Source organism: Suricata suricatta, chromosome 11, assembly GCF_006229205.1.
Source record: "Suricata suricatta isolate VVHF042 chromosome 11, meerkat_22Aug2017_6uvM2_HiC, whole genome shotgun sequence".
NCBI classification, from domain to species: domain Eukaryota; kingdom Metazoa; phylum Chordata; class Mammalia; order Carnivora; family Herpestidae; genus Suricata; species Suricata suricatta.
In genome coordinates, this window is record NC_043710.1 from 78,433,226 (window position 1) to 78,450,858 (window position 17,633).

Below are 17,633 nucleotides of genomic sequence, written 5' to 3' on the forward strand. Positions count from 1 at the left end.
AGGTGTGAACTCAGCTTCCTACATCAAAATCCTGGGTCTTTTAAATTTTAATACAAAAATGCACTTTTCTGGAAAAGAAAGCATGATAGATCTAACTCCCTTAGGTGAGTTTTCTTAGTTTTTTCTTCTATTCAAGTGCCGGATTTCAATTTGCATTGCTAGCGAAAACAATGCCTCACATTCCCTAAATATGACAAATGATTGAGAAAATGTTCCACCAAACCTAACATTCTTTCATCTTCTAATGAACATTATCAATATAAACTGACCATTTTAGTTTCTTTGTACTGACTTGTGTAACTCATTTAATAGTTCAAGAGAATTTTCTTTTTGGTACTGTGGGCTACAAGCCAGGGGGTGGGGTGACAAATACGGTCACTTGAATACTGAAGCACAAGGATAGTGTCTGATGTATGTAACACGCAGTTTTAAATACAAGCTGCCCTGAGTTTTTTAATATAGAGTGAAATTCTGGAGTAGAAGCAAAAAGCTTATCCTAGTATAAAAATAACCAGGAGAGTAAAGAATCAAGTAATAACAAGGAATCATAGGTATTCCAGTGAGATACCCATGCCTTAGCATATCAAGTTTTAAGTAATATATTACTTATATTATTTAATTTAACTCTTACAATAAAATATGAGTTAGGAATCTCAATCTTCAATCTACTTTTCAGGAAGCTGAGGCTCAGAGAGGCAAAGTAACAATCTCAAATCAAAAAAAGTTGTAATTAACTATAGTAAGTGACAGAGCTGGGATTTGAACCCATATCTGTATGACTTCAAAGCTTATGCTTTTAAACCACTATCCTATACTGTTTCATCATGAATGTATATAATAATAATGTTTTGTTATTTTATTCTATTATATATAATAATATTTTACATTATATGTTACTGTAAAATCTATTTTGAAGTACATGTTTTATTCAAGAAATGCTTTTCTTATTTCTTTAAACTTTCTTCTACCTAATTATCAAGCACATAACCCCACAGGTCACGTGAGATAAATTGGAGAGGTTTATGAACATGCTTTACATAGTAACACCAGTGCTGACTTTAAGAAATCAAGATTTGTACATTCTTTGTCAACTTTTGCTTTGAAATTAAACATGAAATTAAACAACCATGGGTTCTTTATACTGTGTTTCCTTAATCTTGAAGTAGCTTGCCTTTGGAGATAACCCTTTCAAGCTAGATAGGAAATATGTGTATCTTCTTTCAAAGGCACTGAGGTTGTTGCTATAATGGATTTCATAGTAACACTTCATTTACTTTGGTAGACTGAAATATGAATGATACCAGGAAAATGAAATCTAGATAGTCTGCCTTTCTTCATAACAAAATTAAAACATAGATTTGGCATTTACTCACTAATTAAATTTATTAATGTGGAACTTTATATGTAAGTATGAGTAAAGTGTTAGCCTCATTAAATTGTGTCAACTAGGAAAGGCAGGACAATGGAAGGGAAGAGCATTTGCCTGGAACTGGAGACATGGAGTTTCAATCTGCTCACACTAACTGTAAAATCTTGCAGTTTATCTACCTCTCTAGCCTTATCCTCCTCCACTTTAAAAACAAAAGTCTTAAACATCTCTAGATCTCTGAATCTGAAAGTTTGTCAATTTATTCTATCTTTTTAAAACTTTGAATTCTAATTTTCCTAAGATAGGGAAATTGCTTTACTTTAAAAGAAGTGAAGATTTTGAATATTAAACATTTTTTAAGAGTCAAGGACTGTAATGAACTGATAAAATAATATATTGGGCTCATGCCAGTGTAGGTTCCTCTTCTCTATGTCTTCAGACATTTATACAGATTCAAAGTGTGCCTTTGTCATCATACTCTTGCCCAAAGACCAACTGATCTGATTAGGCCATAATTCTTCAAAAGACAGATTCTGTCCTTATACTTCCATTAACCTAATTCACTTCCTTTTTTTAAATGTTTTTAATGTTTTTATTTATTTTTGATACAGAGAGAGACAGAGCATGAGAGGGGGAGGAGCAAAGAGAGAGAAGTAGACACAGAACCAGAAGCAGGCTCCAGGCTCAGGTCAGCACAGAGCCTAAAGTGGGGCTCAAACCCACGAATGTGAGATCTGACCTGAGCCGAAGTCAGAGGCTTAACCGACTGAGCCACCCAGGCGCCCCAACCTAGTTCACTTCCTAATCACCTCAAAAGTCCTCCATATTCTTAGATAAAGTAAAGAAAAAAGAGTGGGACTAGCATTCTATCTCTGCTCACTGGCACAGTTCTTCCTTTTCATATCAAGATAACTAGCTACATTCCTGGAGTACCTTGGAGTAGCCAGCTTTTCACAGCTGACAGCAAGTCAGGAAGAAAGCATGTGCCAGATGCTATGTCAAATGTAATTACCAGCATTCATGTTGTTTGGAAGAAGCAAGGACTTCAAGACAACCCTTACAGTACTGGTCCTCAACCTATTTCCCTGTGGTCCATTGATGATGGATGACATTCACAACCAGAGCACTGTTCTATAAATGGTTATATGAATTCCTCATACCTTCCATCTTTTTCCTCTCAAAGAAGTAAATTTGAATGAGAATGACAATTACACTATTATAGGGAAGATTTTGAATTGATCTTGTAGTAAAAGAACTCATCATTTATAAGTATTGATCCTTGATAAATCACTTGTGAAATGACCTTTACTTCTGAGACTCTAAGGTGGACTGCTGCCATAGAATACTGTCAGAAACACTCCAATCGTTCTTCTGCTAAACCCCTTGAGCCTTTGAAACTTTATAAAATTTCTATAACATAACCAACCCTAAATGACTCTAGGTAATCCTGGAAGGAGAGCGATTTCTCTGCCAAGACTTACTCCCATTTCACGCACCTTGCACATGTATCAATTATCTATACCCTTTAAACGAAGCAAGAATTATGTGCATTCTAATCTTGATTTGACTTCAAATCTCTAGGGAATGCTATCACCCTATACAATACCCTCATTCTGGAAAAAATTCTAATTTTTTAAAATAATAGTGAAGTTGCAACATATACAACTTATAATGCATGGTAGAAATGAAAAAGTGATTTTTTCATATTAAAAATCCAATTGACTTAACTTTCATATATCTATAAATACTTATTAGTCAAACTTACATTGATTTTCCACTTAGTTCTTGGTACTATGGCTTTGAAAGGAAAAGAAACTGAGCATTCAATTACACCTAATAAAAAAATACAGGGAAATTCATTAAAGTATGAAAGATTTATTTGTGATCACCTTAGCCTTTTCTAGTTTATTTGGCTTTTTCCTTGTATGTAAAAAATGTGCTGCTTTTATTTTTATTAAAACCAAAAATCCTTTCCTCATTTTCAGAAAATGATATGCAATTATCTCCTTGCAAACGGAGCTACCACAGCTCAAATTAAAACCCAACATTCATGAGGTGTTATTCTCCAGATCACTTCCTAGCTGAAACTGAACTCAGTGGGATTTATGTGAACTTGAAAATTAATAAATTGGCATATTAGCTTTAAAATACAAGGAATAATTTCCTGTCTTTTCCAGATGATCCATTTGGATTAGTGCCTGTAAAAGTTCAACTACAGCTGTCTTCACTGAATTTTTAAATAATAAAACCATAACCCTTCTCCCAAAGAGTTTATTAAACCCTCCTTTGATTAATGCTCCTGCCCACCCCTCCTGGGAAGTCAAATGTATAATCAATATTACAAACACATCCCCCCATATTACTTGGAGAACTCCAGCTGCTAAGTCACTTAATATAAATGTATCATCTAAATTCATGAACATGGTAATGCTGTTCAAAATGTTTAATCTGACAGAAATTGAAATCTATCAGTCAGCTTGCCCACTTTATATCCCAAGACTGGAGTGAAAGAGTTAGCCATGGCCTAATTAATATCATCATGAGAGAAAAAAGAAATCTTTTTAAGTCTCTGAATCTATTAGACATAATTAATACAGTCTTAGAAATAAGTCACTGAATTTTCATCAAATTACCTGAGTCTAATAGAAGTGAGAGCGACAGGACACTTCCTATTATTTACAGATTAGGAGAGTTTTAGAAATGCACAGGACCTATGGACAAGCAGTGCAGCGGGCGTTCAATGTTATCAAAAATCCCATGAAACGGGAATAAAAGGAGCTGATAGTAAACCTGTAATGGAGTTAAAAAAGAAAAAGATTTAGGTGCCTTCTGGCAAAACTTAAAGTGGAGAGCCCAAGTGGAGACCCCAACATCAATATTGAGAGAAGTTAGTAGGTGTAGTGGAGCAAGGAGAAAAGAGAGCAATCACACAGGGAAAAGCATTAGGTGTATAAACACAGATATGTGCACCAAACAGCATGGTAGTTAGGATTGCCTTGATAAATCCTCTCCATACTCTAACAGCTGTGTGACTTTGGGCACGTGCACGTTGCTTAACTCTCCACCCTTCAATTTTGTCTCTGCAGAAATAATGACAGTGATAGAAGGGTTGCTGAAAGGATTAATTAGTTTTTGTAAAGAATTTTGAGTAAGACTATGAAGTCCTCAATAAGTGGCAATTATTATTGTCTTTGATTGTTCCCTCATCTATTTGCTGTTGTTGTTTGTTTGTTTGCTTTTAATCTTATTTCATCTTTTCTTCTGTCAGTTATTTGGAAGTAATTGAGCAGCAAGAAAATGAACTACATATGTTCTCTCTAAAATCTCTTCTGTGCCTTAGAACTGACTCTAAGAAATACAGAAGGAGCCAATTGCTGCCTTGGTGCCAATTTAAAAGCAACACAGGAAATATTATTTGAGACCTGAGTTCTAGCTGCAGATCTAGAAGCAGAGTTTAGATAAATCAACCTGTGTATAAGGTCACATTTTCATCTGCAAAACGAGAACATGGATCTAAAACATATGTCCATAACGCAAAAGCCTATAGAGGTCAGGTAAGAGCTCTCAGTAAGTGAAGTAGTCCCAGTGTGAGAATATAGGTAGGGATAGGGACTCTGGCAAACTGAAAAGAGTGTGCTTTGACTAATGGGACTGAATGCTAATTCTCTCATCTATCAACATCCATGAATTCAGGCTTAGTATCACCACTTTTTTCCAAAATAAGCCAGAAATTCTTAGTTTTATAGGAAAGATTGAAATTAACTAATTTATTATTGGAGAATATAAAATATGACTAAGTACTCACTGACCATTTATGACTTGATCCAAGTGACTATCTAAAATTCTTTCTAGTTACCTTCCATTGTTGGGGTACAATGGGATGCCCAAATAGAACAGCTAGTTCCTATCCAAACCACACATTTTGTGATACTGTTACTCTTGCCCACAGAAAACCTTTCAATCCTTGTGAAAATGTTCACCCATCTGTGACAATGCATACTGAAACTGCTGGAAGTAAACTGACTGAGGTCAGTTTTATTAAAAGCTTAAATTTCTAATTTAGGTCAGCATAGGTTTATTTCTGATACTATTTACTATTTTTATTTGTTTCCAAATGAAAAATTACTCTTCAGTTCTCATTTGACTCATTTATTTCATTCAATTAGATGTAGCTATAATATTTAGCCCCCAAGAATGTATCTATGAACTGTCAGCTTGGGTCTGATTCTGAGTTAAAATCCTCAGAGCTTTTAAATAGAAATTGGGGTGTTTGTTTAGGAAATAGGTTCTGAATATTTTTCTTTTTTTAAACTTTATTTTTAAAAACTTTCTTATTTCTATTTGAGAGGTTCTTAAGCCTGTGCAGTGCTACAGAAAGCTGAGAAAGAAATTATTTCTTTCTCTGGAGATATAGAAAGGCTTCCACCCAACCACATATTTTGTGCTTCTGAAATAATTTATCTTCCTGCAATCTTCTCTGACAAAGATATAATTGCTTCAAGAATTAAAAAGCAGGAAAAAAGCCTGTGACACACAAATCTCTGCAATGCCTTCATTTAAGAGATAAGCAAAACTGCTTGTGAATAACAAGCGATACCCAAAGTGTGGCTGGCTGTCAGATACATCATACCTTAAATCCCGAAGCCCAGGTCGCACACACCATAAGAACATAAGCATTTCCTTTCATTTACTTGCAAAATCAAGAATTTTAACTCTTAGTAAATAATAATGAAAAAAATCTTGTTGCAAGTCAATATCAAAATTCTAGAATGAAATAGAAGCTTTTCCCAGAATATATTTTTTAATCAGGTAGATGCACAGATACAAGGAAATTGGAAAGTGGAGTGAGGGAAACCATTGAGCAAAAGAAAATAATAAAGGATATTCAACGGGTGACAGAATGAGAAATTAAAATTTATACTGTGGCTGGAATTAATGTCAGCTCCTATGTGAAAATTAATGTGAATTTACTAAAGCACTTTGAGGGGCGCCTGGATGGCTCAGTCGGTTAAGTGTCGACTTCAGCTGAGGTCATGGTCTCTTGGTTTGTGGGTTCCAGCCTCCAACCGGCTTCTGTGCTGGAGCCTATTTCCGATTCTGTGTCTCCCTCTCTCTGCTCCTCCCCTGCTCGCACTCTGTCTCTCCCTGTCTCAAAAATAAATAAACATTAAAAAAAATTTTAAGCCCTTTGAATTAACACAGTTATAGCATGCATTTTAACGACAGTTTTATCAAAAGAAAATCATTGTTCAGTATAAACATGTACCTTTGGAAAAGTTCTTTTATGTGTTTCTTTTATAGTAACAAGGGTATATGTTTTTGATTTATATTTTTCAATTAGTAATATAAATGTTTCTCCAGATAGATGTGTGACTACCTTCCATTAAAAAAACAAAGACCTCAGGAAATGATTATAATTCCTTTAATATCTCTAATAATGACTTTTAAATATATTAATAGAACTCAGCTTTGTCATATGGTTCCCTGATTCTAAATAAGAGAGAGAGAGAGAGAGAGAAAGAGAGAGAGAGAGAGTTCTTTTTCAATAGATTAACCTAAACTCTTACCAGTTATATAGGTTTAGTATTTAAGTCTATACAATTTTCATGCAGCAGGGGTTTTATAAATCAACTTTGTATAGAACTGTTTGAACTAATATATGGCCTTTATTCTGCAATTTCATTTAACGTGTATTTGTGACATAGTATTTATGACTCAGTAATGTCAAAGCTGGAAATATTTTGTTACTCACATACAGTGCAACCTCAAGTAAAGTGCACCTCTTGATGGATGTCAGTCAGACATGGTGTATTTGGGAAAAAAAAGTGAGAAATGCCACTAAGTGTAGAAATGAATGAAAACATACTTTTGAGCAATAGGACTGAGACCTTCAGGGACTTTCTTTTTCAGTCCATATCTACCTTAAAAGTCAATGCGTGCCTTTTAAATATTAGGATTCACATCATGTTCTATATTCAATCATAGAAATGTAGCTTTGTGGTTGGGACAACAACAACAACAACAAAACTAATGAAATGTTGACTCTATTTGTGCATACAAGGGTAAAAAGTAAAGTCAAATAATAACAAGTGATATTTTGTGAATGAATGTGTTAAGTGCCACGCACTGTGCTGAATATGTTCTATCTATTATTCCATTAAAACTAACCTTAAAATCCTCTGAGATAAGTACTCTTATTATGCACATATTACAGATGAGAGGACTGGAACATGAGAAAAGGCAACTTGCCTCGAGGTAAAAAATTTTTTGAAGACAGAAGATGACAACAACAACAACAAAATAGCCACACCTGATTCTCTAGTCCATGCTTTTGGTCATTGTGCTAGACTGGGAGACAATTTAAGGCAGACAATTTAACTTCTCCAGAAATGTCCTGGTTAACCCAAGGATAAAGATCTTCTTTGTTTGTTTTGCTAGATTTGTCGTGTATCATTGGTAAAGTATTGATGAGACTTGACCCAAGTAGAGAAATCCAAAATCGTCATCTTTTTACTTGTGTTTTTCACTGCTACCACACTTCAATTCAAAAAAAAGGTAAAAGGAAGTAACACCTGACAGATTCAGGTGTGATGCTTTGATAGACATAACTTGTTACCATCACAGTTATTATTTCCATTTTCTTTTGTACAGAACCCAGTGCTGCTCCCACAGATGTCAAGGCTACAAGTGTGTCTGTGTCAGAGATTCTTGTTGCATGGAAACATATTAAAGAGAGTCTAGGAAGACCACAGGGATTTGAGGTATGAACAGAATTATTGAAAATAAGCCTTGTTAGTTTTGCTGCCACTGCAATCTCCAAAAACATAGTTTGGTGACACTCCAACAGAATTATATTCTTTTGACATTTTGTTCTGTGGCAAAGAAAGTAAGAAGTATGCTATCTTACTGACATATTGTTCATTAGCTAGCTTATTTTTTAGTATAGTAGTTTCCATAGTACCATGTAAAGAACTTTTTAAAGAGATGAGAATAGACCATTAGATAAAAATTGGGAGCGACAGATGGATATTTACTGATATCCAATTTATTGCTGGTTAACAATATTTTGTGGATCAAAATGTTTTGTGTATTTTCTTCTAGTAAATTAATGTATAAAATAAGTTTTCCTATTATACTGTCTTGGCAGATCTTACCTGCTATACTGACCTCTCAAAATTTGCTTGGACTTCGTGATCTATACATACTCATTCAAATGACATTTTACCCTTTAAATTTTGCTATTTTCAAACACAATTATGCAAACCTTTTAATGGTGAACATTTCATAACATTTAAATGACTTAAATGAAAGTTTAGTGTCCAAATGAACTAGAGTACTGTAGGCAGTCTATGAACTTGAACATTCCACAAAAATAAGATCCCTATTTTTTGTGTTGGTGGTCAGGGATAGGAATTGTGGGGATAGTTTCTAAAATCAGAAAAATAGCATTCAGCCCCGCTTAAACTTAAATAATGATCAAGTGTAAGACTTGTACACAAACATGGTTTCAGAATGAAAACACATTTTTTAATTCTATCTGTGGTTTGAAATTACGCCTGAGAAATATTTGATTAATATACCACTAGCATTGGATCATGATTGCTATGATAAAAAAAGATCACACAATTTTTTTAAAGAGTTACAGCAAGGACAATTTATGAGAAACCATTATCAATGCAATATCATGGATTTGCTTCTATAATATTGCTTTGATTTATTATTTGAAGTGATAGTTAACTATGTGCCATATCATGATTGCATGCTTGTTTGACTAATATCTCCTTGTCTCCCTACCCATGCTGCTAAGATATTTATTCACCAAAGAATCTCAGCAACTGGTAGCTCTTGGATTTGAGAGCTACAATAATATTTGTTGAATGAATGAATATCTGCACTTTTAATACCACTATAAAAGGCACTGGAGTAGCCTACTCTGTTACCTTTCAAGGGCCAACACACATTTCCCAGCTTCTGTGGGGTTTGGCTGCTCCGTTTCCTCCTTTCAGAATTGCCTTCACTCAGTAGTGCTGCTCTACCTGAAGAATCCCTTTCCCACAATAAGGCAACCCAAAGCCAATGACTGGCTGACATTTGTCCCTTGACTCAAGGAAAACACAACATTATGGTGCATTCTATGATCCAGTGCCTTTGCCATGTGCATCAGGACAAGGCTGGATTATCTAAGGCCACACTCTTGCTCAACTCCCTCTCTTTCCTTATCCTTCTCTTCTCTCTTATTTACATATTTACTGAAAGTACTCTAAATAAATCACATACATTCATATCTCTGTCTCAAGCTCTGCTTTTAGGGTGTCCAGCTTAAAACTACTACATAAGTACAGACTAACCTAGACCTCTGAATCAAAACATTTAATCTGCACGCTAGTATAAGGCCACAGCGTGTACCCTGGTGAGCAGAAGAGTGGGGGGCTCACATCCCCACATCTCCCAGTGTGCCTCTCTCATACAGCCAGCCACTCTCAATGTTTTTTTTCTGCACTACAGTCATGTTCCCACTCCAGCTCACCTGTAATAATAGCTCTTTTTGAGGTTCTGCAATCATTACATAAGATTTATATATGTGTACTATTTTTATCTTTCTAAATATAAATCATTCATTCATTCATTCATTCAACAAATCTTCATTGAAAACTTACTAATCACTTACCAGACACTGAACTAGATGCTAGAGATAAAACAATGAGCAAAATGAAGTCTCTGTCTTCATCAAGCTTAATATTGAAGTAAGGAAGTCAGGCAATAAACAAGTTATCAAGTAAATATGTGACATAATTTTGATTATGATAAATACTGTGTAAAAAATAAAATTGGATAAGAAGGTAAAGAATCCAGGAGTATGCTATTTATAAAGGTTTGAGAGTCACCTTTTCTGAGATTATGACATTTGAGTTGAAATATGACTGAATGAGAGAGAAAGAGGCAGAGAGAACAGCAAACTCAAAATCTCTAAAGTAACAGCATAGTGGCCTTGTTCAAAGAACGGGAAGGGAATGATTTGGGTGAGATAGCAGTGAACAACAGAGAGGGTTGGGTAGCGAAACAGTGGAGAGAGCACCAAGACAATGACCAGGGTGTGTGAGTTGTGAACCATAGAAAGGAATCTGGCTTTTATCCTAAGTATGAGGAGCAAGCATTAAAAGATTTTGAACAGGAAGAGTCAAGTCTGTATCTGACTTATATTAAAAAGCCTCACTTAGTCTAGTCTAGTCCAGTCTACAGAATAGACTCTAGACAAGACCTCAGGGAGAATAAAGGCAATCAGGCAATCATTCCAATCTAGGTAATAAAGAAGTTCCTTTTGACTAGAGCAGTCACAATGGAATTGATGAGAAATTAGCTTTTTAAGGTATATTTTATATGGCTGTGTGATGGGATTTGGAAATGAATTGAGTGTAAACTAAAAAGTGAAAAAAATCAAAGATAATTCCAGAGTTTTTCGACCTAAGAAACTGAGTGACTAAAATGTCATTCACATAAATGAGGTACTCAGAAAGAAGAATGAGTGTTAGTGCAAAAAGTTATGGATTCTGGTTTAAATGTGTTTACATTTATGAGCATTTTTATATCCAAAACGTGCATCACATGAGTCTTTTGTTAAGAGAAAGGGTAGGGATGGAACTATAACCCCAAGGAATCATCAGTATATAAATGGTTTCTATCATCTGGCTGAGACCACTGATTGTTGATTAAAAAGATATTTCAGAATTGAGCCCTATGATGCCTGACCATTTGGAACTCAGAAAGAAAGGGAGTCTGACCAAAAAAAAAAAAAAACCTAAGAAAAACAATGAAGAAATTTAGAATCCAAGAAAAGAATTGCTCTACTGAGTAAAATGCTACTGAGAAATTCAGAAAGATGAGGCCTGAGACTGCAAAATGGATATGGTATTGCAGAAATCCTAGTGACATGACCTTTGTGAGAGGACGTTTATGGAATGCCATGACTAAGGCTTGACTTGGGATCAAAACAAGACCACCCATTAGTAACACCGGAGTGTCAGAGCACATTTTTGCTAAACCTATTTCATTGAAAATGGAAACTTATCCAAAAGTCTGGAATATACTTAAGAACAGAATGTTAATAAGAATAAACCAAATTATGCAATAATCATCACAATGACTGCATTTTTAAATCTAAATAAATTAATACCAATTCCAACAACTATTTTTATACTTAGAAACACAAAATCCATAGGCACAGTAATCTTTGTATCATTTAAAAATTATGTTTAAAAATATGGCATTTTGTCAAATTAGAAAACCTACAACAAAAAAATAAAAAGAAATCCAAGCATAACACTGCAGAAGGAACCATAATAAAGGAACAGAAAGAACTGCAAAAACAACCAGAAAAAAATTAATGAAATGCCAATATGTACATACCTCCCAATAATTACTTTATTTTTAAAATATTTTAATGTTTATTTATTTTTGATAGACTGAGAGAGACAGAGCATGAGCAGGGAAGACTGAATTGTCATCATAGGGCCTGAAGCAGGGCTTAAACCCACAACCTGTGACCTGAGTGGAAGTCAGACACTCAACAGACTAAGCCACCCAGGTGACCCTGTCAACAATTATGTTAAATGTGAATGAACTAAATGCTCCAATCAAAATGATTGAAAAAAATAAGAACCATATATATGCAGCCCAGAAGAAACTCACTTCAGACCTAAGAGATAGGCAGACTCACTTCAGGCACAAACACACACGTAGATTGAAAAGTAAAGGGCTGAAAAAATATATACCATGCAAAGGGGAGCAATAAGAAAGATGGGGTAGTAAGACTTCTATCAGACAAAATAGACTAAAACAATAAACAGGGTGCCTGGTGGTTCAGTCAGTTAAGTCCCGGTCTCTTGATTTCGTTTCAGGTCATGATCTCCCAGGTCATTGAATCTCTGAATTCCTGCATTTTAGCCCTTCATCAGGCTTTGCCCTAGTGGTGTGGACTCTGCTTGGATTTCTCCCCCTCCCTGTCTCTCTGCCCCTCCCCTGCTCCTCTTTCTTTTTCTGAAAAATAAACTAGAAAGAAAGAAAGAAAGAAAGAAAGAAAGAAAGAAAGAAAGAAAGAAAGAAAGAAAGAATCAAAAAAGGACATTACATATTGACAAAGAGAACAATCCAACAAGAGGATATAACAATTATAAATATTTATGTACTCAACGCAGAGCACCTAAATACATAAAGCAACTATTAACAGACATAAAAGAAGTAATGGACAGTAATATAATGATAGTAGGGGACTTTAACACCCCATGTGCACCAATAGATAGATCATCCAGACAGTAAATCAAAAAGGAAAGAGTGCTTTTTAATGACACATTGGACCAGTTGGATCAAACAAATATATTCAGAATATTCCGTCCCAAAGAGCAAATTGCACATTTTGAAGTACAGATCTAGAAGAGATCACCAAAAATAAAGTTTCTAGAACAGATCACAAAAGAAATTTCAATAAATTCAAAAATATTGAAATCATATCACACACCTTTTCTGACCACAATGGTTTTAAAGTAGAAATCAATCACAAGAAAAAATCTGGAAAGTACATAAATATATGGAGGCTGCTACTAAACAATGAATGGGTCAACCAAGAAATCAAGAGTAAATAAAAGAATACATAGATGTAAATGAAAATAAACACACAATGGTCCAAAATCTTTGGGATGAAGCCAAAACTGTGCTGAGAGGGAAGTTGATAGCAATACAGGCCTACCTCACAAAACAAGGAAATTCTCAAACAACCTAACTCCACACACAAAAGAGCAAGAAAAAGAACAAACAAAGCTCCAAGCCAGTGGAAGAAAGAAAATAATAAAAATTAAGGGGAAAATTAATAATAATAATAATAATAATAATATACTTTTATTTAGAAAATTAAAAGTATACTTACTTTTTATAATCATAAAATGAAAATTTTATATAATTCAGAGGCCAAATATAACATTATGATTCTTTTAGGTAAAATAGGGTCAGCAAAGATGCATGTGGATTTAAACATAAATGATATAATAAGTCTTAATTAGCATCTCTGCCACCCTCTCTTATCTGCATTCTTTACACCTTTAATGAAAGCTCTAAATCTGTCCTGTATCCTATCCACCCTAGGACTTACCCCTCTCATCCCCTCACCTTGTTTTGTTTTTCACTTACTAAGGATCTCACTGACTAAATATTACTAAAATATAGCAACTTCCTAAAGTTTAATATTTTATCTCACTACTACATCCCTCCTGTAATCTATACCAACCACAATCCTAGCTGAATTTACTAGTTGTTGAATTCTGAGCATAGTGACAATAAAGTATTTTTCTGTCATGAAACTCGTGGGATTTGTTTCAAATTTTATAAACCTATTCTATGAGTTCCACAAATCATTTTCTAACCATAATTGCAACTTTACTTGAAGTGTTTGAAAAAGCTAGTTACTATAAAGATGCTAATTACGTGCAATTTTGAATATGATAGTGTTTTCAGCTAACCTCTGTTATTTTTCCTGAATCAAAATGTGTGAATAAGATTGAAAAGATTCTGCTCTTAGAATGTTGAATCTTAATGAGAGAAAACAAATTAAAAAATAAATAAACAAGTAAAATAAACTTAGATAACAATCCATATAAAAGTTTAAAGGTAGAGCACACCTAGTTCCTTTAAGGAAAAGAAAGAATTGGATCAACGGCACCTTAGTAAACAATGGTGTGAATAGAATTAAAAGTAGCAAGTTAGTGGAGAGGAGACAAGATTATGTAAGAATATCTGGGTTATGGAATTTGTATTTTCTTTCAAATGCAATGGAAAGCCACTGTGGCAATTTACAGAAAGGAATGACAATGTCTAATTTACATTTTTTAACATCACTTTGGATATTCTTACATTAAAAATGAAAGGAAGAGAAAAAAGATCAGAAGAAGATAGAAGTCTCCTGCAATAACCAAAGTAAGAAATGATGAAGGCTCAGACTAAGATCATAGCAGTGGAGTATGAGAGAAGTACATGTATTTCAGACACAAGACCGACAAGATTTGCTGATCAGATATGGAGAGAATAGAAATGATTTCTACATCACTAGTTTGGTCAAATGAATGAATGGTCGTGCCATTTACAAAAAAAAAAAAAAAAAAAAAAAAGAAGAAGAAGAAACTTGACAAGTAGACCAAGAAAAAGATTTGAAGGTGGGAAATTAAGAGTTTGTATTGGTTAAATTAAATTTAACATGCCTATTAGAGATTTAGGAGAATAAATCAGGTAGGAAATTGGATATATGAGTTTGGAGTCTAAGAGATCAGGGTGAAGACATTAAAGTGGCAGTCATAGATAAATGGCTAAAGAAGATGTGCTATATATATATATATATATATATATATATGTATGTATGTGTGTATGTATATATATATACACACAATGGGATATTAGTTGGGTATCAAAGAGAAGGAAATTCGTTGTTGCCATTTGCAACAAAGTGGATGGAACTAGAATGTATTATGCTAAGTGAAATCAGTCAGTCAGAGAAAGACAAATGTCTGATTTCACTCATATGTGGAATTTAAGATATAAAACAGATGAACATAGGGAAAGGAAATAAAAAATAATATAAAAACAGAGAGGAAGACAAACCATGAGAGACTTAAATACAGAGAACAAACTGAGGGTTACTGGTAGGGGGCTGGGTGGGGAGAAGGGCTCAATGGGCATGGGGCATTAAGGAGGACACTATTTGGGATGAGTACTGGATGATCTATGTAAGAAATAAATCACTAAATTCTATTCCTGAAATTCTTATTGCACTATACATTAACTAACTTGGATTTAGATTTAAAACAGAAATAAATAAATAATAAAGTGACTGACATAGAGGAGGTATTTAAAAACATGCTACTAGATTAAACCACCTAAAGGAAAAATGTTCCAGAGGAGAGGAAAGAAAATGATAAGAGAGGGAGTGAGAATGGACTAAGCTGTGTCCTGGCACACTGCACATTTAGTTTAGCTGGAAAGGAAGGGAAGTCACAGAGTAAGAGGACCCCAAGCTCATGTCACCCCATGGACACACCCAGGTAACAGCTACATTTGTACAACTAACTCTGAAAATGACCTAAAAACTGGCGAAACAGACCTTCCTCAGCCAATCTTAGAAGACCACATCTGAGAAGGATAGGAGTGATGAAGACACATTTGTGAACCAAAGCACCAATGCAGCTAACCACAAACAATAGAGACATTGCAAGGTGTGATAAATAAATCTCATTTATTTATTCACCTAACGTTTATTGAATGTCTACTATGTTTTGGTGAAATGCGTGGGATAAAACCATAAGTAAAATAGACAGGGTCCCAGTCCTATGAAGCTCACACTCTAGCGAGGAAGACTCTACTTTTTTTGTTTGTGTTTTTTGGCCTTTGTTTTTTCATCTCAACCTGACGTCTTGACATAAATTCCAGGTAGCTCCTTTTGCTTGATGACTTGATCATTTTTTGAAATCTAAATCCAAGTTAGTTAATATAAATTGTGATAGAATTTAGTGATTCATCACTTACATACAACACCTAGTGCTCATCCCAACAAGTATCCTTCTTAATGCTCCTTGCCACCAGCAACCCTGTTTGTTCTCTGTATAGAAGAGTCTCTTTGGCTTGTCTCCCTCTCTGTTTTTTTCTTGTTTTTGCTTCCCTTTCCCTATGTTCATCTGTTTTGTTTCTTAAATTCCACATGAGTGAAATCATATGATATTTATCATTCCCTGACTCACTTATTGGCATAATACACTCTAATTGAATCCACATTATTGTAAATGGCAAAATTTCATTCTTTTTGATCACTTAGTAATATTGATTCTCTTTGATCACCAGGTAATATTCCATAATATATATACATATACATATATATCACATCGTCTTTATTATCCATTCATCAGTTGATGGACATTTGGGCTCTTTCCATACTTAGGCTATTGTCAATATGCTTCTATAAACATTGGAGTGCATGTGCCCCTTCGAATTAGCATTTTTATATCCTTTGGATAAATACCTAGTAGTGTAATTGCTGGGTCATAGGGTAGTTCTATTTTTAATTTTTTGAGGAAGTTCCATACTATTTTCCAGAGTGACTGAACCAGGTTGCATTCCTACCAGCAGTGCAAAATGGATTCCTCTTTCTCCACATCTTTGCCAACATCTGTTATTTCCTACTCGTTAATTTTAGCTATTCTGAGAAGTATGAGTTGGTTTCTCACTGTGATTTTGATTTGTATTTCCCTGATGATGAGTGACGTTGAGCATCTTTTCATGTGTCTGTTGGCCATCTGGATATCTTCTTTGGGAAAATGTCTGTTCATGTCTTCTACCCATTTCTTCACTAGATTATTTTGGGGGGGTTGAATTTGGTAAGTTCTTTATAGATTCAAGATACTAATCCTTTATCTGATATGTCATTTGCAAATATCTTCTCTCATTCTGTTGGTTGCCCTGTAGTTCTGTTGATTGTTTCTTTCACCGTGCAGAAGCTTTTTATCTTCATGAGGTCCCAATAGTTTAGGTTTGCTTTTTTTTCCCTTGGCTCTGGAGACAGGTTTAGTAAGAACTTGCTGTGGCCAAGGTTAAAGAGATTGTTGCCTGTTTTCTCCTCTAGGATTTTGATGTCTTTCTGTCATACATTCAGGTCTTTCATCCATTTGGTTTTTATTTTTGTGTGTGGTGTCAGAAAGCGGTCTAGTTTCATTCTCTGCATGTCACTGTCCACTTTTCCCAACACCATTTGTTGAAGAGACTACATTTTTTTCATTGGGTACTCTTTCCTGCTTTGTCAAAAAATAGTTGGCCATATGTTTATGGGTTCATTTCTGGGTTTTCTTTTTTTATGTGTCTGTTTTTATGCCAGTACTATAATGTCTTGATAATTACAGCTTTGTAATACAGCTTGAATTTCAGAATTATGATGCCTCCAGATTTGGATTTCTTTTTCAGGATTGTGTTGGCTATTCAGGGTCTTTTCTGGTTCCATACAAATTTCATAATTATTTGTTCTAGCTCTGTGAAGAATGCTGGTGTTATTTTGATAGGTATTGCATTGAATATGTAGATTGCTTTGAGTAATATTGACATTTTAACAATATTTGTTATTCCAATTCGTGAGCCTGGAATGTTTTTCCGTGTGTGTGTGTGTGTGTGTGTGTGTGTGTGTGTGTGTGTGTGTCTTCTTCAGTTTCTTTTATAAGCTTTCTATAGTTTTCAGTGTATAGATTTC

At 34.6% G+C, this 17,633-nt stretch overlaps 1 protein-coding gene across 1 annotated transcript in view; it reads left to right on the forward strand.

Moving 5' to 3' along the window:
- CNTN5 (contactin 5) overlaps nucleotides 1-17,633 on the forward strand; it is a 1,016,132-nt gene that overhangs the window by 963,244 nt on the left and 35,255 nt on the right. Inside the window, exon 22 of the mRNA XM_029915651.1 lies at nucleotides 8,021-8,130. Coding sequence (XP_029771511.1) covers nucleotides 8,021-8,130 — 110 coding nt within the window. The remainder of the gene's footprint in view (nucleotides 1-8,020; nucleotides 8,131-17,633) is intronic.